We start from the raw sequence: 24350 nt of genomic DNA on the forward strand, positions 1-24350 counted from the left end.
TGTGGGCTCACTCAAGGATGCTAAACCATCTACAACATATGGAACGGCCCATCCAAGGAAGATCATCTTCCTCCAAAGACCAACAGCACCTCCCTACTAATCAGTAGAGAAGGGAGCGGGGGAAGGAGTTAGAAAGATCACTAGATTATTAACAAACACCCACAGACACTGCCCCACTCTGGGCCCCTTTCTCACCCAGGCTGCACCAGTCACCTTCCGAGCACCCCAGCACATTCCTGCCTCTGCACCTTGGCTCACGCCAACCTCCTCACTCACCTAGAAGGTCATCCCAGCTCATCTCCACCCACCCGTCCTAAATCCCCTCTCAACACAAGGTCCTACTACCTACACCTTTCTGGATGGCTCAACCCCAATCATCTCTCCCATCCCCAAAGGATGCCAGGCCTCCAACGAGACCACTCGCTTAATGTTTGTCTGTCAACTAGTGCCCTGTGGTCCTCGCAACATGATCCCAAGTACAGACACCAGATATGACCTTCAAAAATGGACTAAGTGATCGATCCATTCCCATCGTTCAGTTGAATGCCTATCAAAATCCCCACCACCATACCAAAATAATAATAATGATGATGATGATGATGATGATGATAATGATAATAATTCCTTGTTTAAAGAAACACTTATTTAAAAGGACCTGATGAGCATTGGGCACTTGGCATTCATGACTTCACAGAATCCTCCAAACAACCCTGAGAGGGTGACACTATTATGAAAGTCACATTACAGATAGAAAGGATCAGAATTCCATAGGGACTCATAACCTGGCTAAAGTTCCACAGCCGCAAAGCGAAGGAGCTAAAATTCAGGGTCACGTCTGGCTTCAAACATCTCTTCCCACTGTAGACCAGGCAGGCTCTGCTTTCTCTGGTCTTGTTCTTATTCATCAACTGTGTTTCCTCAATCGGGGCTGCAGGATAGGAAAGCATCATTTCAGGGGGCCTGGAGGGTCATGTATTGATTCTGCCTTTACTGGTTATCTCTGAGTTGCTTCCACAGCGCTCCTCCTCCTGGGTAATCCAACCCACTCAAAAATCTAGAAGATCAAGTACAGTCGGCCAGGCAGTGTCTGATGGGGAGGCTCAGGCAGGATAATCTTTAATCTTGCCGTGAAGAATAGCTTAACTTTCAAAACTTGGCACCAGCCAATTCTCCCCCAGGTAGCCTGTGGCTTTGGGCTTGGGATGTTTTTATGAAAGCAGGCAGGGCTCCAACATCAAACAATGTAGAGACCAAACAACCGTTCTTCCTTCACTGGTTGGTTTTCTCTCTTGAGGAGCCATTGTGCCCCGTGGGCAGCACAGGTGACAGCTTTGCATAACGCCCAACAGCAAGTGTATGATGATTAGCACGGGGTAGGAGGGCAGACAGTGAAAACCCCACCTGCCCTGCCGAGAGGAGCTTTTAGCCTGCCAGGTGGGGATTTGAGACCTGGGAACATCAGTGGCAAGTTCATCAGAGGTGGTCACTCTGTCCCTACAGCTGTACCCCACCTGGATCCCAGACCCCCAAGCCTCAAGACTCCAGGTAACCAGAGAAAACAGCTACCAGGTGTGACCAAACCCCTCTTGCAATTTCCCTGATCTCCCTTGGTAACCAGGACTCAGCAGCAGTCTCTGGAAAACAGTCAAAATGGAAGGGAATGTAGCCAAGCAAGTGTCCTCACACTTTGAACGTTCAAGGCCAGGTGAATGTGGCTCCTGCTGGCTTCCTCTCTGGCTGTTTGGAAGACCCTTTTGAGAGGCCAAGGATGGACTTCCTGCAGAAGAGGACTCGGGCTCCCACTCATAGCCTTCTAATTTCAGTCCATCTCAAAGTCCTACTAAAACCCAGAGTAAAGGAGTCTTGTTTGTGGTGTGCACTATGTATTTAAAATATTAATCCACAAGGTTGGAGAGAACAGAAGGAGGGAAGACAGCAGCAAAATCCCAAAGGGTGGAGACAGGAGAGACCTGTGGTCACCAACTGGCATCTCAAGAAATCCACCCCTTAATGTGGCAGCGAGGAAGGACAAAAACAGCTCACTTTACAACCCAGAAGTCCCAAAGGTTCAGGAATTAGTGGTGACAGGTATCTCTGGAAATGGGGTTGCGGTGGGGGATCGCAATGAGATAAAGAGCCCCCTTAATGCCCTCCCCCATGTCTCCTTGCAGGTAATGGTCCCATCCTCCATCAGGCCTAAGACCAGAAGTTTGTTCTCTATAAAGGATAAAACAGAATGTCTGAGTATGAATTGAGCTGACAATGGCACAGTAAGTGATTTTACACACTGGACACAGAGGCACTCCTCGTCTCTAGCCCCTCTTTCTTCTTCCAGCTTCCAGTGCCCCACCTTTCATCCCCAGCACCCTGGCCTGGATCCCCCAGACAGAAGACTGTAAGGCTGTCTCAGTCTGACCAGCCAGGAGGAAAGACCTAATGATCCTGACATAGGGGTTCTGTGATACAACCCAGCAGGGCACCCAGCAGAGAGGCACCCGGCCAAGAAGCCCTGCCCCCTGTGCTCCAAGCTTACAGTACACTTTTCAGTTCCCAACTCTTAAATATGAGAAAACAATCAAGGACTATGAGCCAGCTAAACAAAGAAGCCTCTAATGTGAAAGCTCCAGGCCAAACCAATCCACACACATAAAGAGAACGGCTGATGTAACACACACACACACACACAGCACATCCAATGGCTCTACGCCCTTTGCTCCAGCAGCTCATGCCATCATCACAACTCTTGAGGCAGATCTCAATATTATTACTTTCATTTTACAGATGAGGTGTTCGAAGAACAACGAGTAACTTGCCCAAGCTCACAAAGCAAGTGAGTGGCAGAGCTGGGATTTGAACCAGGCCATTTGGCTCTGTGCTCTCAGCTACTGCCTTTCAAAGTACCACCTCAGCTGTCACTGTGCATCATTAATATGCCCAGTGTGTAAAAGGTACCACAGCCCTGAAATAAGACTTCTCCAAAGAATAAGAAAGAGCTCCTGCAAATAAAAAATGTGGTAGATTAAAATATACAATATAAAATAGATGAAATCACCCAGAAAGTAGAATAAAAAGCAATGAGGATGGAAAATAGAAAATTAGAGAATTAGAGGATTAGTCAAAAAGAACCAATATCCAAGTAAAAGGAGTTCTAGAAGATTAGAGAAAACCATTAGCAGAAATAATGATTAAAAAAATAATAAAAGAGAGGATCCATGGATGGTTTGGAGATTTGATGCCTGGTGCCTGCCTTCAGCCCAGGGCATGGTCCTGGGGTCCCAGGATCGAGTCCCGCATTGGGCTCCCTACATGGAACCTGCTTCTCCCTCTGCCTATGTCTCTGCCTCTGTGTGTGTGTGTCTCATGAATAAATAAATAAAATCTTAAAAAAAAAAAAAAAGAAAATTTCTCAGAACAGGACATAGTTCCAGAAGGAAACATCTTACTAAATGACCAGCATGGAGAGACCAGCAACCAGGCAGGCCACTCTGAAGTCTCAGGGGACTGGGAACAAAAAGAGGATCCTATAAGTTTCCAGAGAGTATAAAACAGGTCATACAATACATAAAGAATGACTTCACACTTCTCAACTACAACCCTGAAAGCTAGAAGACAATGGAACAAAGCTTCCCATACTCCAAAGGAAAATGACTTCCAACCTTAAATTTGATACCCAGCTATCCTAGCAATCAAGAATCAGAAGAGAACAAATTCATTTTCCCAAGGGTAAGTTCTCAGAAAATTCATCACTTAGGCAAGATGTGCTCCTGGATTCAGGAGACTAAGCCAGAAGAAGAAGACAGGAAATGGGAGATCAAGCCCACGAGAGAGGTGAGAGAGGTCACAGGGGACAGTAACAGAGGGCCCAGGTGACAGCCAGGTCCCAGGTATGGAGAGTAATGAGTCCAGACTGGAGTAGACCTAAGCACCCTGATGTACTCAAGAGGAGGAAACTGAGAAAATTTATCTGATGCAACCAAACAACTTGAAGGGCTATCCAGAACATGAGCAGAGTTTGGGGATGAATTAATAAGCCAATATGCCAATAACAGACACTTTCTAATTCCAAGGAAACCAAAAGTAGACCAGGAAGGGAAAAGTGATCGTAAGTTACCACAGGACTCAGCTCTGAATAGTGCTGACCTAGTCATAATGACGCAAACCTCAATTACTAACCTTACCAAAAATATGATGAAAACATATCACGTAGTTGGAAGGATGGGAAAGAGCTGAAGTTAGAAGAGGTAAAGAGGAGACTTATAGCCTTATCTTCCACAGTCAGAAATCAGACCCTTGAACCAAAACATCAAGACAAAGGAATATATGCATGTTACTCAGACACATGAAGGAAAAATACCAAAACCATCTGAAAAAAAAAAAATCAATAAGAGATTGGCCCTGGGAAAGGAGGCAATAAGGGAGAACCACTGTTTTTCATACAAACCTTGGAAATCCATAGTTATGTATGATTCAGAAAAGGCAAAGGAAATGGAAACATGTTGAAGAATGTGATGTCACTGAATATTCTAACAACCAAAAGAAGGTGGGATTTTCACTAAAAAGACGTTGCAAGGCTCAGAGATCTACATACTAAAGAAACTAAAACTAAAAACCCAGGTCTGTCAGAGCCTGGAATCTATACTTTTGAGTCTACATTCACATATCCAACAAACATACGCTGAACACACCCTGAGCCTAGAACAAGAAGCAAGGCCCTGGGACACAGTGGTGGACAGGACGGGCCCCAGTGCCCAGCCCATTGAGCCTTCTGGTCCACCAGGCCAAACCAGCAGTCAACAAGCCATCACTGATAACAAATCCCAGTACAGCAGTGCTCACCCCAGGGAAAACGGTCTATCCAAAGGGTAGCTCTTGACTGATTCTGACCACCTCCTCTGCTCGTCCATCACCAGTCCCGTGGCATCATGGCATCTAGTTCCCCACATCCTCCTACAGGTAAGCCATTTTGTGGCACCCGCCCACAGCAATTCCGGGAACTTGACAGGCCATCATCCAGGCCTGCCAACACTCTGCCACTGGTGAAGGCCCTCAGCTTTGATTTGGAAGGTATCACTTTTTGTTTTGTTTCGGATCAGTGTCAAGTTCAAAGGCCAGACCAGTTCTCCAAGGGAGAGTTCCACACAGTCCCTTGTGTGCATGAAAGGAAAGTGAATACCTCGTACAGCCTGGCTCCCAACAAGTGCTGGGGGGTCTGCAGGGCCGGGTAAGTCTCAGATGCCACAGTAGGACATTAAAGCTCATGCCTTAGCTCTGCTGACCTCCCCTGGGCCTCAATGTCTGCATCTGTGGAGGGGATATAATGCTAACCTCAGGGGTTTACAGTAGAATTAAAGGATACAGTGAAGGTGACTGTGCCTTATAATCTGCCACTGCCCTTATCACAACCCATGATGAGAATGATAGGATGGTTTCCCACGGCTGCCTCCGGTCAGTTCCGCCATAAGGTTACAGGGATTTCATCTTGTCAACCTCTTAGAATGGGATCCCTGTCCCTACTCTTCTCAGCTCTGCCCCTGGGAATCACCAGTCGGGAATCATCTGTTAGGGATCTAGACTTGATTTTGTCGCAGCGTGAAGAACCTGGTAAGTACGTGACCATAAACAGCTGAGTCCCCCTCCAATAAGGCTCACTACCCAAGGCTGGCCGGCTTCTTGTCCAACACCCTTCAGCCTGGTCCAGCTTTCTTCCTGGGTTACAAGTCAACTGCCTCCTCCGTAGCCAACTGGGCCTTGAGCCAGTGTTCACCAACTCTCTTCCCTCCCCCAAACCTAAGTTTAATCAGTGCCTGCTCTTAACACCCCCTCCCCCCAACTTATTCCATCTTCCCTCGCTTACTTCTGATTCCTGATTCTACCACTTGTTAGCTCATAGCCTGGCATCCTTGCTCAGCCCTAGTGTCTGGGGGACAGACAATAACACCCACACGGGGGTTGTTTGGAAGACATGTACAGTGTCTTCCAGAAAGTGGCCACCTCCCTTATGTTCCCCATAATCACATCAATGCCCTTTAATCAATTATGACAATCCTTGACTTGGGGGATCCCTGGGTGGCTCAGCAGTTTAGCAACTGCCTTTGGCCCAGAGCGTGATCCTGGAGTCCTAGGATCGAGTCCCACATCAGTCTCCCTACATGGAGCCTGCTTCTCCCTCTGCCTGTGTCTCTGCCTCTCTCTCTCTCTCTCTCTCTGTGTCTCTCATGAATAAATAAATAAAATCTTTAAAAAAAGAAAAGACAACCCTTGACTTAGTTGATTCTTACACAACCTGTACTTGTACTCTCTGCTACACTCTTCACAACAATGACACTCCAAGGTATCCTCTGTTACTCAAGTCAGGGCTTCACGAAGTCAGCCTGACAATGAAGGGGCCACCTTCAGCTACACTGCCTCCTTCGTTGTACCATGTTTCAGAAGTTACTGAAGCATCTGATTGTGTTTCATCCTTGTCTTATAAAAATAAGTAGAAACAGAAAAAAAAGTCATTACCAGTGATTACTGGTTTCATAGACTTAATACCATGAAGATGATGGAGCCAGAGCATCTTAAGTCGGGAGGTGCCCTTCAACTAAGGAAGGAAGGGGGAAATTGCCAAAATAATAGAGAACAGGGGATCCCTGGGTGGTGCAGCGGTTTGGCGCCTGCCTTTGGCCCAGGGCGCGATCCTGGAGACCAGGGATCGAGTCCCACATCGGGCTCCCGGTGCGTGGAGCCTGCTTCTCCCTCCGCCTGTGTCTCTGCCTCTCTCTCTCTCTCTCTGTGACTATCATAAATAAATAAAAAAAATTAAAAAAAAAATAGTAGGGAACAATATGGCGGCCTTCAACCATGCTTCAACTGTGAGGCTTGATTAGAATTTTCTCTGGGAATTTAAGTTCCTCATAACTTATATGTCTAGCCTTGGACTTTTAACGTTACCAAAAGTTGAGAATTGCCCATAAGGCAAGACCCTAAGGATGTTCTCTTGTTTTCTAAACAGACTTGAATATTTCACAAGAAGTAACAGACTGTTTCAAGTGCCCGGGACTAGACCTGTTCTCGGTTAATAGCATTTCTAAAAAGAACACGAGGATTAGAAGGGAGGTGTAACAGCTGCCAGAACGCGTTAAATCCCAGGGTTTACCCAACAGGATTTGTACCTGGAGGCTGCTATGATGTCACCCTCTTCATGCCACAGCCCTCCCCACTGCCCCGGCCCCGGAGCAGAGACAGGGCCCCGTGACACCGTCCCTGGGGTCATTCACAGCCCTGCCGGGATCTCAGATCACACCTGTGGCCTGTGGACTCCTGGATGGAGCCCCTTCTCCTGTCTCTTGCTCTCTCGCCCCCTGCCAGGTAGCCTCCCCAAGCTCCACAGCCAAGCGGTGGCGGCCCTGTGGCCAGAACCCTGGTCTCTGCACTCCTAGCCTGGCTCGATGCCACCATCTGGATGTCCACCAGGCTTGACAGCTGCTTGCAATTCATGTGTTAGTCTTCTGTTATTGTTGTGACAACTTACCACACACTTGGAGGCTTAAAACAACACAAATTTATTATCTTTCATTTCTGGGGGTCAGAAACCCTCGATGCATTTGACAGGTTTATAACTGAAGTTATCAGCAGGACTGTGTTCCTTCTAGAGACTCTCCTGGGAGAATCCATGACCTTCTCTTCTCCAGCTTCCAGAAGCCAACCGCACCTTTGAGCTCATGGTCCCTTCCAGCAAGGGCATCACTATGACCTCTGCTCCCAGTCACCTCTCCTCTCTCTCCCTCTCTCTCTGAGCCTCCTGCCTCCCTAAGGATGCTTGGGATGAACTGCAGCCAGCTGGATAACCCGAGATAATCTCCCCATCTCAACACCTTTCACTTATTCACACCTGCAAAGTCCCTTTACCGAGTGAGGTAACATAACCCCAGGTCCTGGACATTAGGACGTGGCCCTCTTTGAGGGTCCAGGGCTCATCCTCCAATAATTCAGCAAACAGTTCTGAAGACCTAGTCCGTACGAGGGGCTCACAGGACAAAGATACATGCACTCCTCTCAGGGATCTGCACATTTGGGCTCCCGGAGTTCAGAGGAGATGGCTGGGATTTCTACCCAGGCAGGTGCAGGTAGGGCTCGGGGAGGCTGCTCTAGGTGGGGTCGTGGTCATCCTCTGCAGGAGTCCTGCACACAAAGGCACAGGGTGAAGGGAGGAGGGGCCTGTGGTGCTGCAGCTGGGTCGGGTTCGTTCCAGGAAGGACAGGAGAAGTGAGGGAGCCAGAGCACACAGCACAGCTTCATCCTGAGGGCAGAGAGGCATCTTGCTAGAAGATCAATACAGAGAAAGATCTCTGGGGTTGCAGGCATGAAACAGGATCAGAGGTGCTGGAGGCAAGAAAAGACTGGTCCCGGCAACCGAGGGGATGGATGTTGGCCATAGCAGGCAAGAATGGAAAGGCGAAAGGAGAGAGCAGGACCAGGACTGACGTGGAGGTGGGGGAGGGCGACCTGAGGGTGCCCTGGAAGGGCCACGCTCCTGCACCACCAAACTGGCAGGTTATCTCCATGCCCCCACTCCACCCGCCGCCCCAGTTCCCAGCTAGAAGGCCTCAGAACCCTGCTTTTTAAGTATGTCATACCATAGAGGATTAAAAATAGTTTAAAAGAGGAGAGGGATATAAATATCGCAAAGGTTCCTGCCTACATGGAGAGCCCCCCAGGAGAGGGAAGCAGGAGTGGGGCACGGCGTCATTGGAGCCCTTCCAATGAGACCTCCAGTCCTGCAAGACTGGACAAGTGACTCCAGGGCCTCTGCAAATTCCCCAGGTCCTCCCAGGCTTCTCCCCATCCTGGTCCTGGGGGGTCTGGGGTATCATCTCCTGAAAGCAGTGGATCTCAGTGCTCCAGAAGGCCAAGAAGGAAAATTATCAGACGCACAGGCCACTCCTGGGGCCCACTTCCCCGTACACCCCACACCCCAACCCTGGTCACAATGTGACCCAAGAGCCCATACCCTGCCTGCCACCATACACTCCCCTACTCCCTGGCTTCACACCACAGATACAGATTTGCCATTACAGCCTATTCCCTGTCCCCCCAGGACCCTCACTCTTAATGATGGATTGGGCCTCCCCTCACCCCCAGACTCCTGCAGTGCCCGCCCTGAGCACCCTTGGTCCTAACATGCTTATCTCAGCCTCCCCATACTCATGTGTCTGCGTCCTGGGGCCTCCTGGAGTGGCCCCTTCACCCCGTCACGCCGGCTCCCAGGATTTCAGGAGGACGCAGCACCTGCAGTTTGGCTGAATGGCCAGGCTTCCCGGGGGCGAGTGTTTTTCTAAGGCAGGGCCAGAACCCACCTTAGGTGTGCATCACCCCTCTGGAAACAAGGCTGGGCCTGTTACACGTGCAACAAGTGTCCCCTGCGAATGTCATCACGAGCATCTCCTCCTTGTCACGTGCTGAGTCTAGATTCAGAAGGAAGGCCCCCGCCACCCTACAGGAAGCCCTCTGGGTTCCCACATTCCACAGAGTAAATAACCAAATAGTAAATATTTTTGGCTTTGTGGGTACTTCTTTGTCACAACTACTCAACTGCCACCTTAGTACCAAAGCAGCTGAGGACAACATGCAAAAAATGAGCCCCGCTGTGTTCTAATAAAACTTTATTCGCAACAACAAGCAGTGGGCCAGATCTGGCCCGCAAACCAGAGTCGGCCAACCCCTGCTCTGATGGAAAACAATTCATGGAAGAAAAGGAGGAGACAGACCAGTTGGGGGGCGGGGAGCCCCACCAAAGATTCTTTAAAGCCACGCTCATGATTTTTGATGCTGCCTCTAATTCCTTCTATGACTGATGCAATCTACCACCATAAAAAAGAAAAGAAAAAGAAAAAGACGCAAGGGAGGGGGTGGGAGAAATCAGAAGAGGTTTCTATGGGAACAGGGAGTTCACTTTTCATGGTTCAATCACTAAAAAGACAATTACTTTATTTCTCTCACTTCCCCTCTGAAGCAGGGCAGGCGTGACCTCCGGCTGCCTGGGCAGGACTGTGCCCAGTGGCTCAGCTGTTCTAGTCACAAATTAAATGCCAGAGTGTTCCACGGGTCAGGGAGGGCAGTTAATGTAATCTAGGCCTCCTCGGCAAAGGGCCGCTTCCCCAGAGCTCGGTCCGGTCAGGAGTTCGGCCTCTCCCACGAGGCTGCGCGGCCGCAGGTGGCTCTGGGCTGCTGGGTCGGAGTCAAGGCCAACTGGGGCCGTGGCTGCTAATAAGTAACCCTGCGGTGACACTTCTTCCTAGGTCAGCTGCCAGCTGACCAAGGGCCCCTCTCGGCCCTGACAAACCTGTTCGCTAGGACTCTCGTTGTACCTGGGCTCTGACCCCTCTGGTTGTCAGTACAAACTTGCACCGGGGGAGGCAGGATGCCCTAGTTTGCCCTGACTGTGGATGACGGGTCACTACACCCCCCTGGGCACCTTCAACTCCACCCAGCTGGTTCAGAGCCGGTGTCCCTGGCCCTCCTTGGGCTTTTCATCGAGACTGTACTTGATCAGCCACCAACAGCTCAGCCAGGAAGGTGCACCACTTACTGCAGCGTGCTCCTACAGCAGACTTATCAACTGCAACCTCTTCTACAGGGGACCCTTAATGGGGCGGTGGGGAGTCTCTAGTGCTTGACAGAAGAATCCAGGAGCGTGACCAGCTGTGCTCAGTGCTGCCCACGGCTGCATGCCGGCTGCCCAAGTGGCCAGGGACTGGCATTCAGGTGCCTCTACGTGGGCACATGCCATCCAGGCCATGCCACTTTTCACACTACCTTCCAAGGGGCCCATCTGAGCCTGAGCGTCCAGCGCTCTGATTTTGCTGTGAAGATACTAAGGCACAGCCAGGGAAAGAGATTTCCCAGGACCCCACAGCAAGTTAGCAACAAAGCCAGGACCCAGGCCAAGGGCGTCAGCCTCCGGGTCCTGGCTATGGCTCCCCCAGATGCACAAAAGGCTCCAACCAGAAAGGCCCCTGGAGAAGAATCCATGCCCCAGGTTATGGGTGGAGCTGGGACCGGAACATGGTCGTTGGGGGGCAAAATCCAGAGCTAACTCAACGCCTGTAGCCTAACTCCGACAGAGAGCCCAGAAAAAAAATGCTCTACATAAGGATTTATCTTTTAGAACCAAGTATACAGACCCGGGCTGTGGCCCTCAAGGACAGCAAGTTCCTACAGGACAGGAAGCCTCTGCATTCGATTTTCTTTGACTTCATACAGAAACCTCCAGCACACAGGCTGTGCCCTCTGGGAGCTGGGGGAGGTGGAAGCAGGAATGGTTCCTCCTTGATGCTGGGTAACCCGGGGCCATCTGTGATCCCTCTGCTGTATCCCCAGGTGGTCTATAGGTATGGGGATGAGAGCCAGGAGGGGAGGGTGCTGGGGGCTGGGAGCAAGTAGGTAGGTGTCAGAGAGAAGGCTGGCTGGCATCTCAACCCAGACCACAGAGGATCTCACATGCCGGGCTAAGGGGCTTGGACTTGATCCCGTGAGCCGGTGCAGCCCAGCATTTTTCACATGGCGACGTCCATGGTCAATGATGCTATTATCCTGGGATGGACCCAGTTGCCTCCCTCCACCCAGAGCTGGATCAGGGGCCCTCCTGAAGGGATTAGCAAGGGCATGTGTGGGGCGACTGAGTGATGGGGAGATTGGAAGAAGTGACATAAGACCCAGAGCCATAAAGAGGTCACCAGAGAGTCCAGGCAAGCATGGGGAGGGCCTGCTCCGGACCTGAGCCAATGGAATCAGGGGAGGTGGGGGTGGACAACACCGCGAGGGCTGATCTTTTTAACCACACACGCACTGTCCTGGCCGGAGCCTGCCATTAGGATTTCAATGCAGTCACATTTTTCTGCTCAGCCCTCAAGGCCGGACTCCGACACCCCTCCTCTGACCAGCCTGTTCTGCTCCCCGCCAGGCAGCTTACCGGCTCCTCCCTGGGCACCCATCACATGTGATTCCCAGAGCTAGTGCCACAGGACACGTGGGCTCGGCCTGACCCGGGTTCACATCCCAGCTCCACTGGGAAGCCCATGACCTCAAGTCACCTGACCTCTCTCCACTTCCGAAGCCAGCACCCACCTCAAAGGCTGGTGGAAAACCTCACGGGGGCAGTTAGAGCCGTGCCTGATGCACGGGCTGCTCGGTCAGGTGAAGCGCTTCCACCTCTATCTGGCAGTTGATTCCAAGCACCCCAAATCGCAGTTCCTGTTCTGCCAACCCCAGGCGCTGTGGCTTCGCAGCTCCTTCTGGCTGAGGCAGGGGTGTGGACACAGCTCAGGGAGTAGCAGCCAGCAGGGCCCTGCTGGTCCCCCCAGAGCAGCAGAGGGGACCGCCTCCCGTCTGCCTGGGCCTACCCAACTCCATCCATCCACCTCCGGCTCTGGGTATTGGGTCTTAGCTGTGCTGCTCTGAAGCAGTGACGTCAAGGTGCACGACATCAGATGGAAGAGGCGCCAGAGCAACAGGGGACCCCCAGGAGCCAAACATCTGAGCCCCTGTCTGGCTGCACGCTCCTTTAAGGCAGGAATCAGAACCAACTGCCCTCCTTGTTGTCTGCATGTGTTTGTTAAAGTTAAACAGAACAGGAAAGTACCACAAGGGACGCCTGGGTGGCTCAGTGGTTGAGCATCTGCCTTCAGCTCAGATCATGACTCCGGGGTCCTGGGATCGAGTCCTGCATCAGCTCCCCGCAGGGAGCCTGCTTCTCCCTCTGCCTGTGTCTCTGCGTCTCTCTGTGTGTCTCTCAGGAGTAAATAAATAAATAGTCTTTTTAAAAAGGGGGGCGGGGGGAGAAAGCAGACATGATAGCCTCATCATGGGAAGGGCACCAGAGCCCTTGGGACCCACAGTCGGGCCGAGAACCACGGCACAGAACCGTTAACCAACTGCTTCTAGGCTCAGTTCTACCCCACAAAGCTCCAAGGAAGTAGGGTCACCAGGGGGAGGCTGCCAACATCCTGCAACTCTGTTGTCTCCTCTCCGAAAAGGTCAACAGCTTGGGTGGGTCACCTCCATTTCCTTGGAAGGGACCCCATGAGGGACCCCGTGCTCTCCAGCAGCGAGCCTTTCATTTGCAAACGCTTCTACGAGCCAGCAAAGTGAATGTATCACTGAGGGCTTCATCTGCCCACGTGTCAGCTACCGCAAGCTGAGTGACAGGCCTCCTGGGAGAGACCATGCTTTCTGCCGAGCTGGCCCCAGTCTCCAAAGACAGGCCAGGAAGTCTTCGTCCCAGCGTTCCGTGGGGGATGACCTGGTGACATCACAAACATACCTGCCTGGACTCCGGAACCCCCACAGTTCAGGGCCATGGATAAAGGCTTCAATGAGCAAATGAGCAGAGGCCAACATACCTCCAAGTCAACTTGGAAACCGAGGTAGGGAGAAAGATGTAAGCGTGCAGGTATGCTACTGAACCGTTCTTCCTGGAAATGCAGTGTCCTCAAGACTGACATTGTGGGGCAAGCACCTGGTCCCAGGACCACAAGAGTGAAAGGTGTGTGAAAAGAGTAGGACCGCCTGACTGTAATAACAGCAGCCACCACCTGCAGATGGACGCTGGGCATCCTCCTTGGCCCCTATGGTTGCAGATTCAGGAAATCCCACCATACCCAACCTCCCATCACCACGACAACTGTTGACCACCTGTGCTCTAAGCAAGCACACACCTTTATTCAAAAAAACAACCCTTCTTCCTGGACTCCTCCTGCCTTCCTTGACTACCACCCACTCGGAGTTTGGAGGAACAAGACTCCCGCCCCGCCTGTGGCCCCAGCAAAACCGACCAGCTGGTTTGGGCAGATGCTCAAAGCTCAGCGAGCGGCGCCTTCTGGACTCAGTCCTTTGGTTGGGACTTCCTGAGTAGCACGGAGATGTGGAGGGAAGAGTAAGCACCCAGGCCAAAGACAGGGAAGCCAAAGGAAAGCGGAGAGAAGACGGATTCCTGCCCCTACCTCCTCCCCCTCTCCTAGTTCCTCCTCAGCAAAGCTGGGCATGGCAGCAAAGCCACAGGCTGGCACCTACACGGTGCAAATGCTCCCCTACACCGCAGGGACGAACAGCCTCACAAGAGCCCCGAACTGCGAACAACCCAACTGTCCCCCACCAATGAGCAGACCAACAGAGAGGGTTGCACCCGTAGGCAGAACTGTCTTCACAGCAACAAGGAACCGCGTGTCGCCTGGGTCCAGGGCTGCGAGATGCACATGCTGACCACCAGGGAGCTGTTTCAAGTAGTGAAAACGCTCCACAAGTGGATTGTTGGGATGTTTGCCCAACTCCGTGGACGGGCTAAAAATTACTGAACTGTGACCTTAAATCAGGTGAATTCTATGACATCTAAATCATACCTTAATGAAGCCATCTACAAAGGTACACGCTCAAATGGTAACTGGCATTGCCTAAAAGCGAGGCCAGTTCACTGGGAGCTGACAGGAGAGCCCATTCCGTGAACACCCTACCCAGCCTTCAGGACCCATCCCAAACTGTCCCCATGTAGTGAAGCCTCCTCTCAGAGTTCCAGCTGCAACTGCTCATATGGCTGAGCCTCCCTTCACAGAAGTCAATCCCCTCTACACTGGGAGCTGAGCTTAGAGGAATGCAGGGAGTTGATGCACTAAGAATTGGTTAGCATGTGTTTATTAACCACCCACTGATTGCCTCACACACACACACACACACACACACACACACACCCCAGGACTGCCCAAACCGCATGCCATCTCAGCGAGGGATACTAATTCCCACCCCCAAATAGGATGTCAATTCTGGGGCAGCAGGATCGGGACAGGAGGCTTACTATCAAAAGGGATCATCTGCAACATCTCCAGCCTGATCCTCCTCCTTTGACACAAATCACAGCCAAAGGAGATCAGGGGAGCCCAGAGCAAACGCAGTTTCCAGCGTCCACTGCACTGGCCCCCCACCCCACCCCACTTCAGGTCACCTCTGTTTGCAACTGTCCTTGCAGAGCTCAGGGGTGGGAGCAGGTCCATAGCACTGCCAGGAGACATTCTATCAGGTATAATGTTTAAAGCTGATTGCCTGGCCACCCCCCCCCCCCACACACACACACTGCCCCACTCCACCCTGCAGGCTGGGGATCCCCACCCTCCAGCAGTAAAGGCAGGTACCCAGGAGGGGGGCACCCACAGCCCCTTCTTCTCTCTGCCTGGGTCTCCCAGCATCCTGTGCAGCGCCCCCAACCTTGGAATCTCTAGAAACCCAAGCCTGCCCAGGAAACCGCGAAAGAAACTTCTCCTGCCTGGCCAGCCAGGTCCGAGCGCCTGCAGACAGGCCGGAAGTGGAAGTCCGTCAAGTTCTACAAAGCCCACGTATGAGAAGGGCAGAGGCTGGAAATACACCTCCGGGAGCGGCGGCTGGCTTGGGGGGGCGGGCTGGGGGGCCCCGAGGGCGACCCGGGTGACTCTCTCCCTTTAAACACTGCTGCGCTTTCCAAGTTTGCACAAAGAATAAACTCTCGAAAGGTTAGCACGCCCCGCGAGCGGCGGGAGCCACCCCAGCCCTTGTTTTCTCTTTCTCCCTTTCTTTCACCTTTGGGTCCAGGTGGCCGCGCCCCCACCCTGGAACCCCCCCCCCCCCGTGGAGCCGCAGGCCCGGGGAGGGGTCGCTCCCTGCAGCCTGGTTGGCCCGGGGCTGGGAGCGCAGCACCCCCGCCCCCGGATCCGCGCCCCCGGGTCGCCCCAGGTCGCAGCCCACCCCAGCAGGCGCCGCCCCCTGCGTCCACCGCCCCAGCCTCAGGGGTCCTGGGAGGTGCAGGCTCGCGCACACAGACACACACACACACACACACGCGCGCGCGCGCAGTGGCACTTTCTCCTCCGTCCCCGACCTGGGCCACTGGTCCCCGAGAGCCCACACGTTCAAACTTGGCCAAACTCGCAGCAGCGGCTGCAGGGGGGTCGCGACGTCCCCCCCGCACCCCAAGAAGACGGGGCCCCCACCCCGCACTCGCACGTGCGCCGGCCCACCCCCGGCGACCTCCGGGGCGGCAGTGCCAGCCCCCCAGCCTCCCAGCCCCCCAGCCCCCCAGCCCCCCAGCCCCCAGCCCCGAGGGCGAGCCCAGCCCGGGCAGGCCGGGCCGGGAGCTCGGGTCGGGTGGGGGTCGGGGTGGGGGGTCGGGGTGGGGGGTCGGGGCTCCGGGGCCCCCCGGGGCGGGGGCGCGGGGGCGCTACCTTGCAGGTTCTGGACGCGGATGTCGCTGATCTGGCCGATGAGCTCCTCGCGCTGGAACCAGTCCCACTCGTGCGCAGCCATGAAGCGCGGCGGCCCGGGGCGCCGGGGCGGGCGGCGGGCGAGAGCCTGGCGGGCGAGGGCGCGGGCGCGGGCGCGGGCGAGGGCGCCGCGGAGCCGGAGCGGCGGGCGGGCGGGCGGGCGGGGCGCGCGGGGCGGGGCGGGCGGCGGTGCGGGGCGCCGGGCTGGCGCTCACTCCCCCATCCGGGGCGGGGGCGGGGGCGGGGGCGGGGGCCCCGGGGGGCGAGGGGCGGGGCGGGGCGGGCGGGGGACGGAGGCCGGGCTCCCGCAGGTTGCTTTTTTTTTATTCCGCCCCCCCCCCGGGGTGTTTGTTGGGTCGCCACCGGGCGGTGATGATGCGCGGGGTCCCGGCCCCCCCAGATTGTGATCTCAGGGGGCGGTGGGCGGGGCGACGCGCACCCCCGGCCGGGGCCACCCCCCTGCTGTCTGGCCTCGGGTCCCCTCCCTCCGCACCATCCCGAGGGGAGCGAGGCCAGGCGCCCCCGCGGGCACCCGGGGAGTAGGGGCGAGCGATGGCAGAGATGGACTTGGGGGAGTCCCCGTCGTCCACCTGCAACTGGGGACAGCCGTCGTGAGAAGGACTTGGTTCCTGAGTTTGAATATTGGGAACCTTTTCCCTGGGGATCCCGTGCGGAGATGCCCCCCCCCCCCCCAGATTCTGGGAGGGAAGGAAGGGAGGAAGGAAGGAAGGAAGGAAGGAAGGAAGGAAGGAAGGAGGGAAGGAAGGAAGGAAAGAAGGAAGGAAGGAAGGAGGGAAGGAAGGAAGGAAAGAAGGAAGGAAGGAGGGAAGGAAGGAGGGAAGGAAGGAAGGAAAGAAGAAGGAAGGAAGGAGGGAAGGAAGGAAGGAAAGAAGGAAGGAAGGAGGGAAGGAAGGAAGGAAAGAAGGAAGGAAGGAAAGAAGAAGGAAGGAAGGAAGGAAGGAAGGAAGGAAAGGAGGGAGGGAGGGAGGAAGGAAGGGAGGGAGGGAGGGAGGAAGGAAGGAAGGGAAGAAGAAGGAAGGAAGGAAGGAGGGAAGGAAGGAAGGAAGGAAAGAGGGGAGGAAGGAAGGAAGGAAAGGAGGGAGGGAGGAAGGAAGGAAGGAAGGGAAGAAGAAGGAAGGAAGGAAGGAGGGAAGGAAGGAAGGAAGGAAAGAGGGGAGGAAGGAAGGAAGGAAAGGAGGGAGGAAGGGAGGGAGGGAGGAAGGAAGGGAGGGAGGGAGGAAGGAAGGAAGGGAAGAAGAAGGAAGGAAGGAAGGAGGGAAGGAAGGAAGGAAGGAAAGAGGGGAGGAAGGAAGGAAGGAAAGGAGGGAGGAAGGGAGGGAGGGAGGAAGGAAGGGAGGGAGGGAGGAAGGAAGGAAGGAAGGAAGGGAAGAAGAAGGAAGGAAGGAAGGAGGGAAGGAAGGAAGGAAGGAAAGAAGGAAGGAAGGAAGGAGGGGAGGAAGGAAGGAAGAAAAGGAGGGAGGAAGGGAGGGAGGAAGGGAGGGAGGAAGGGAGGAAGGGAGGAAGGAAGGAAGGAAGGAAGGAAGGAAGGAAGGAAGGAAAGAAGGAAGGAAGGAAGGAAGGAAGGAAGGAGCAGCCCGCGCCCCTACCTCCACCGGGTTCAGTCCCCTGAAGCTCCCAGGTGACCCTCTCTGAGACTTTTACTGAAAAGGAGTAGGGGCCTTCCCGGGAGGGGTTTCTTCACTGTTTCTATTAACTCTTGAGAGTTCCAGGGTCTTGTCTTGTTTGGGGCTTATGAGTCCTACTGCAGGACTCATGAGGTTTTTTTTTTTTAAGATTTATTTATTCAATTATGATAGACAGAGAGAGAGAGAGAGAGAGAGGCAGAGACACAGGCAGAGGGAGAAGCAGGCTCCATGCTGGGAGCCAGACGCGGGACTCAATCCCGGGACTCCAGGATCGCACCCTGGGCCAAAGGCAGGCGCTAAACCACTGAGCCACCCAGGGATCCCCAGCAGGCAAACTTCTTAACTGGTTTCACGAACACTGGAAAAAAAAAAGTGAGGTCCTGGAATCCTGGAATTTACTTTACCCAAGGCTGAAGAGTGAGTTAGGGGCATGAGGTCCAAGCCCCTAGCTCAGGGCTTTGAGCCTTTCCTAAGTGCTGGGACAGGGGTACGTGCACACACACACACACACACACACACACAGAAGGCCTTATATATGGGGTGTTCCAAGAGAAAAAAAAATGGTGGGCAGGGCTCCCTGAGCATTTAAATATAGATTGTGGGGGATCCCTGGGTGGCTCAGCAGTTTAGCGCCTGCCTTTGGTCCAGGGCCCAATCCTGGAGACTCAGGATCGAGTCCCACATTAGGCTCCCGGCATGGAGCCTGCTTCTCCCTCTGCCTGTGTCTCTGCCTCTCTCTCTCTCTCTGTGTGTGTGTGTGTCTATCATGAATAAATAAATAAATCTTTAAAAAAATAATAAAAATAAATATAGATTGTGTTCATCCCTGTTCATGCTACTGAACTACTAGAAACCCAGATGGATGGGCTACTTCCTCATACCTATGCAGCCCCGGCAGGTAAACAGACCCTGTGGTCTGGAGGCAGGGCCATCAGGTGAGTGAACCTACCCTCAGAAACTACCCAAGAAACAAAATCATACAGAAGTGACTTCCAGAACAGAGAAAATCCACTGGGGTAGGTAGCTGGGATAGGGAAGGGGATCTAGGGAGTCTTCCCTGGAAGACTGACCTTGGAGCTGAACCCAGAGGATGAAGGGAGCCACCACTGGCCAAGCAACTGGAGCCGGGGCGGTGGACACAGGCCCCCCCAGTGGCTTCCTGTGTGCTGCCCATTTCTAGGTGCCGGGACACCATCAGGGACAGGACCTCACAGCCCAGTGAGTTGACCATAACTGTGGGGAAGTTTAACCAGAGGATGAACAGGAATATAACGTCAAGGTGCGAAGCTCTGGATTGCTTTTTCTTTCTTCATGTTCTGTTTGCCGTGTTTCTCACCAGGAGCATAGATTTTTCTAATCAAGCAGAAAACCAATAAGCTCTCCTTGAACTTCTCAAGACCCGTTCCAACCTCTCCTCATCTGTGGGTCTAGACACCCAGTGGAGGCCAGTGGAGCCAATGGGTAGCTCAGAGGTGCCTGGGCCCATGCCCCGGGGCTGGAGGCAGCAGCTGCCTTCTCCTTCACCGGGTCTTCATTTCACACTCCAGGGAGCAGAGTCTGCTTCTGTGTCCTACAGAGCTGGGTGCTAGTAGCCAGGCATCACTTAATTTTGCCCCATCTGCTAGCCATCTCCTGTTTTTACACTTCAATTTATTTCCCATAATTGCTATGGAGAGGGGAGTGAGGCTGAAAATCATTTTCTTTACGAAGCAAAGAGCCAAGAGAATCAGCCTTCCTGTCCATCAAGAGGCGGGGCTCAGGGAGCAGGAGGCTTTGAACAATGAGGTGCCGGTGTCAGCTGCAGGGATGGCCTCTTTTTCACGATACAAAGATGACTGTCCTGTGCATGGAAGGCTGCATGGTTTGAGGAGCATCGTGGAGGCAGTAACAACTCCCTGGCAGAGGGGGGCCACGATCACCATTAATTGAGCATCAGTGTGTACTGGATGCTGCTGCAGAGAAATTCTTTGTACCAGGGGATAGAGAATTTTAGGGGATTTTCAGGATGGAGTAGGACCCCGAGCTGACTCTAAGCACAAGGCTGGCCCCTACCAGGTACTCGAATATTCAGAGCTAATGTGCATCACCCCTCTTTCCTTCATTCTCTCTGGACTCCAGCCCTCCCTGATGTTCCCTGTGCCACCGCCTTGCCCATTAATCCTGGTTTTATGCTCTTCTACCCAGGATGTGGAGTTACAGGTTCTGGCCACACCCCAGTCACCTTGAGGCCTTTGCTCACTCTGTTCCCTTTGAAATGCCCTTCCCCTTCCCTATTCTCTGCACTTCCCCTTTACCTAGCACACCACCGCTAACTCTTGTTCACCTCAAGAGAACCTCCTCCAAAGCCCCTAAGCCCAGCTGAGTGCCCATCTTATACGATTCTCATAATATTCTGTACAGGCTTATGATATCCCATGAACCCCTATCTTAACACATTACATTATAATTCTGTTTACTTGATGGTTTCTGCACACAAGCAGAAGTACTCGAGGACAAGGATGTCTCATTAATTTCTCTCCCTGAGCACTTAGCACAGTGCCTGGCACAGAAAGAGGTTTCGATACTGAGTGGATGGAGGAATGAAAGGCTCATTATACACCTCAACTCACAAAGCAAGGACCAAATGACAAATAGCTGATCCCAGGTCACTGGGCCTGGGAAAACTTCTGGAAAGGCAGACCAAAGAATGTTTGCATACCGGCAATGGGCAAAGCACATGTTGCTGGGCCCCAGGCAAGTACCACACTGTGCCTTCCTTGGGTGGATACAGCCTCCTGGGTCTGGAAGTCCAGCTGGGAGGGAAGGGCATGTGACTTCCATGGGGGTTTAGGCTATTTGCCTTCTTGCCTGAATTAACAGTACTACTTTTCTTTCGCACTTTTATTTTTTGGGAAGGAAAAGTACTCTGCCTGAAGGCTTGGCTTCCCAGGAGTTTCCAGAAATGAATTTTCTAGAAATTGCCCAATTCCACTAGAATCTGTGCCATTGTTTAAAACTGACTTCTGCCAAGGGAAAGGACATGGAGTCAGAGAATCTCAAAAAAAAAAAAAAAAAATCCCTGGATAAGACCTCAGAGATCAAGTCCAACATCTCTCCTATGTAAGGATTTCTAAAACATCTGGCCCAGTGATCTTCCTGCCTCTGTTTATGGGTATGAATGACTTCAGGCAGATGATCTGGACCAAAGGTTTGCATGTCCACATCATCCCAGGCACACTTTGGGAAAGGATAAGAACTAAGATAGCCTCAGTGTACCTCCCACCCCTTGCAGGAGAAGGGAATGGTGAGGGCTCCAGCCAGGAGGAGGCTGTCTTCTCTGGTCATTGTCACGATCCCTTATATGTCCATGGCACTTGAGGTTTGGCCAGCTTATCTTCGGCCAGTGCTCATTGGACTTCACAATAACCTCATGAGGCCAATAAAGCAGGGTCATTTTTAGGTGGGGCTTAAGGCTGCTCAGGTACCGTCCAAGGTCAAAGAGTAAGGCAAAAGTAGACTTTGAACTGTACTTCTCACTGCCTGCCCACATCCATCCCAGGCACGCCTGGACTTACACTATGGACCAGACAAACACTTAGCAACTTGGTATCAGTCGTATGTACCTGTGTATTGTCATGTTCACACGATATTTTTTAAAAGACTTAATCATCAGTGTATACAAACTGTTGGGGGGGGGGTGCCTGGATAGTTCAGTGGTTGAGCATCTGCCTTTGGTTCAGGTTGTGATCCTGGGGTCCCGGGATCGAGTCCCGCACTGAGCTCCCCGCATGGAGCCTCCTTCTCCCTCTGCCTGCATCTCTGCCTCTCTCTGTGTGTCTCTCATGAATAAGTAAATAAAATCTTAAAAAAAAAAAAAAACAGTTGGGGGATTTCAATTAAGTCTAACTAAGAGGCTGTAGTGGATCCTAGCGAAATTCACCAATGACAATTCTTCAAAAGGACCAAGAATACTTCCTAGGCAAGGGGTCTGCATTATGATGTCACAAGATGCACTGTAGTGTGAACACCCCCAGGCTCGTGTATTCACTTAACTAGCATTGGTTGAGTATCCTACCCGTGGCCTGGCCCTGCGCTGGGACCCAACAGTGGACAAAAGCCAGAATCTGCCTACAAGGAGGGGGTCCCTGCTCAGGGCTTTGGGCATTGTCATAAGAGGATCCTTTGGAGGAGTAAAATGGGTCAGACTGTCCCTTTCATCGTGGTGTAGAGAGGGTCAGAGGTGTCAGTCTCAGACAGGTGTGAGGTGGTGGCGGACCACACCAGCTGTTTGGGTGGTGAAAATGACAGCACCTGTGACTGGCACAGACTATTGCAGTGCCTGTCCGTGCGCTGGACATGTAGTAGGTGCTCAGGAAGGGGTAGTGGGCTGTGGGTTGTGTAAATAAACAAATTATTCTGAAAACTTCACCAAGCAGTAGTTCTTAAGACTTTCTGAGCCCTTGGCTCCCCAAAAGAGGGTCTCCTCTGGGTCTTAGGAATACCAGATGTTTACCTGTCTGCCGATTTTTTTTTTCCTGATAAGTATTTCCCCCTGATTGCTACCTGCCCCCAGGAATCCTGCAGGACATGATGCAAAGGCTGGTGGCAGAGAGAGATGCTGAGACACGGAAAGAATCAGGCTCAAGCAAAAAGGAGGGAAGATATATGGGGCAGTGGACAGTGGGTGGACAGTAATGGTCTGAGCTGTGTGACTTCAGGCAAGTTCTTAACCTCTCTGGGCCTCTCTGCTTTCATCTGTGAGATGGGGCCCAGAGTCCCTACCTGGCAGGCTTGCTGTGAGATCCAACATAGGCATATAGAAAAGAGATGCTTCAGTTAAGATTTTTCAGTAAGATTCTTCAGTAAGATTCAGATTCATTGCTAAATAAAATGAACCACACTCAGAAGAAAAATTGCCCCTAGAACTTGGGAGATTACCTATAATGTAAAATATTAATGTGTTCTCTGGGATTTTATTAGTTTTCTTGGTATGTGTAGGTGTTGATGGGTGGTTAAAAAAAAAAAAATCTGCTTCCCTAAGTAGATAGCACCGGATGTCCCAATTTCCACAAATAAAACCCTTCATTTCTTCCAGGTTTGAATAGTCAAAGGCTGCTTCCCTGGAGACAGTGCTGCTAATTTTTTTTCAGGCATTAGAACACTAAGGACAGTAGATTTTCCAGTTAAGCAAATGGAACTTGTGAGATGTTAGCAATGTAAAGATGTGGGGTTATGGACAGAGCCAAAACACCCTATATTGTTGTTTGCAATAACCCTCCAGAAATATATATAATTTTTTAACATTTTGGAATCAAAAGCAAACTTTGTTGATGATAATAACAAAGAAGGGGGATTTAAAAGCCAAAACTTGGGGATCCCTGGGTGGCTCAGCGGTTTCGCGCCTGCCTTTGGCCCAGGGCGCGATCCTGGAGTCCTGGGATGGAGTCTCGCGTCGGGCTCCTGGCATGGAGCCTGCTTCTCCCTCTGCCTGTGTCTCTGCCTCTCTCTCACTCTCTCTCTATGTCTATCATAAATAAATAAAAACAAATCTTAAAAAAAAATTTAAAAAAAAAAAACAAAAGCCAAAACTTGGTGCAAATAAAATCCCTGGGCCAGCCCCTCAAGCCTATGTTCCCAGACCAGCTAGTGGATCTCAACAAAGTTATTGTGCATCTCTTCTCTGCCCTGCAGTTAACAGCTGCGGAGAGCTGGCTACCTGCCAACGGTTGTGTCAAGTGCTCTGCATCATCTCATTTAATCCAACTACCTTTTTAAGGAGGTACTATTATCCTCTTTATGGTTGGAAACTGAGGATAAAAGAAATTCAGTAATATCATCAAGGCCACACAGCTCGCAGGTTAACAGAGAAGGGACTTGACCCCAAATATTTTGCAGAAACCAAGTCTGACCTTTCTGCTCCATGTCAGCAACCACCGACCTTTTGGAACTAACCCAGGCCACCAAGTGGAACCGTTCATCTTAGAGATTCACAGGTATTTCCACTGCCAAGCCCTGTGCATCTCAAATGGTGACTCATCTTGTAAGGAACCCTCAGAGTGGCTCGGCTGGAACAGTACATATTTCATACTATACAAATGGATTTGAGCATGCAGATTCCAAAGGAGAAAGGGCAAACGTCTTTATCCAGGCCAGCAACAAGTCCTGTCCGGTTTAGGTGATCTCCCCGAATTCATGCTTGTAGTTAGTGTCAGATGTTGACTTTCCTATGTCTACAGTGCTCTGCAGGGTCTCACTTCTCCCTAGAACACCCTCTGCCCCGTGCTATCCACCTGTTCCTTTCACTTCCTCAAAAGAATTGCTCTATATGCAAGTTTCGTGGCCCAGCAATTCCATTGCTGGTCTATACTGAGCACAAATGCTCTCAGATTCCTTCAAAATACGTGTTAAAAAGCATTCATAGCGGCTTTACTCTTAGTAGCTGAAATAACCCAAGTGTTGACCA

At 52.3% G+C, this 24350-nt stretch overlaps 1 protein-coding gene across 1 annotated transcript in view; it reads right to left on the bottom strand.

The window, feature by feature from the left end:
• The window catches only part of CLMN (calmin), a 103667-nt gene extending 87273 nt beyond the window's left edge, over positions 1-16394 (bottom strand). The window contains exon 1 of the mRNA XM_072762237.1: positions 16224-16394. Within this exon, the coding sequence (XP_072618338.1) occupies positions 16224-16305 (82 nt within the window). The 5' untranslated portion in view covers positions 16306-16394. The remainder of the gene's footprint in view (positions 1-16223) is intronic.
• Between the last annotated feature and the right edge of the window lie 7956 nt (positions 16395-24350).

This window comes from Vulpes vulpes, chromosome 6 (genome assembly GCF_048418805.1).
Source record: "Vulpes vulpes isolate BD-2025 chromosome 6, VulVul3, whole genome shotgun sequence".
Classification (NCBI taxonomy): domain Eukaryota; kingdom Metazoa; phylum Chordata; class Mammalia; order Carnivora; family Canidae; genus Vulpes; species Vulpes vulpes.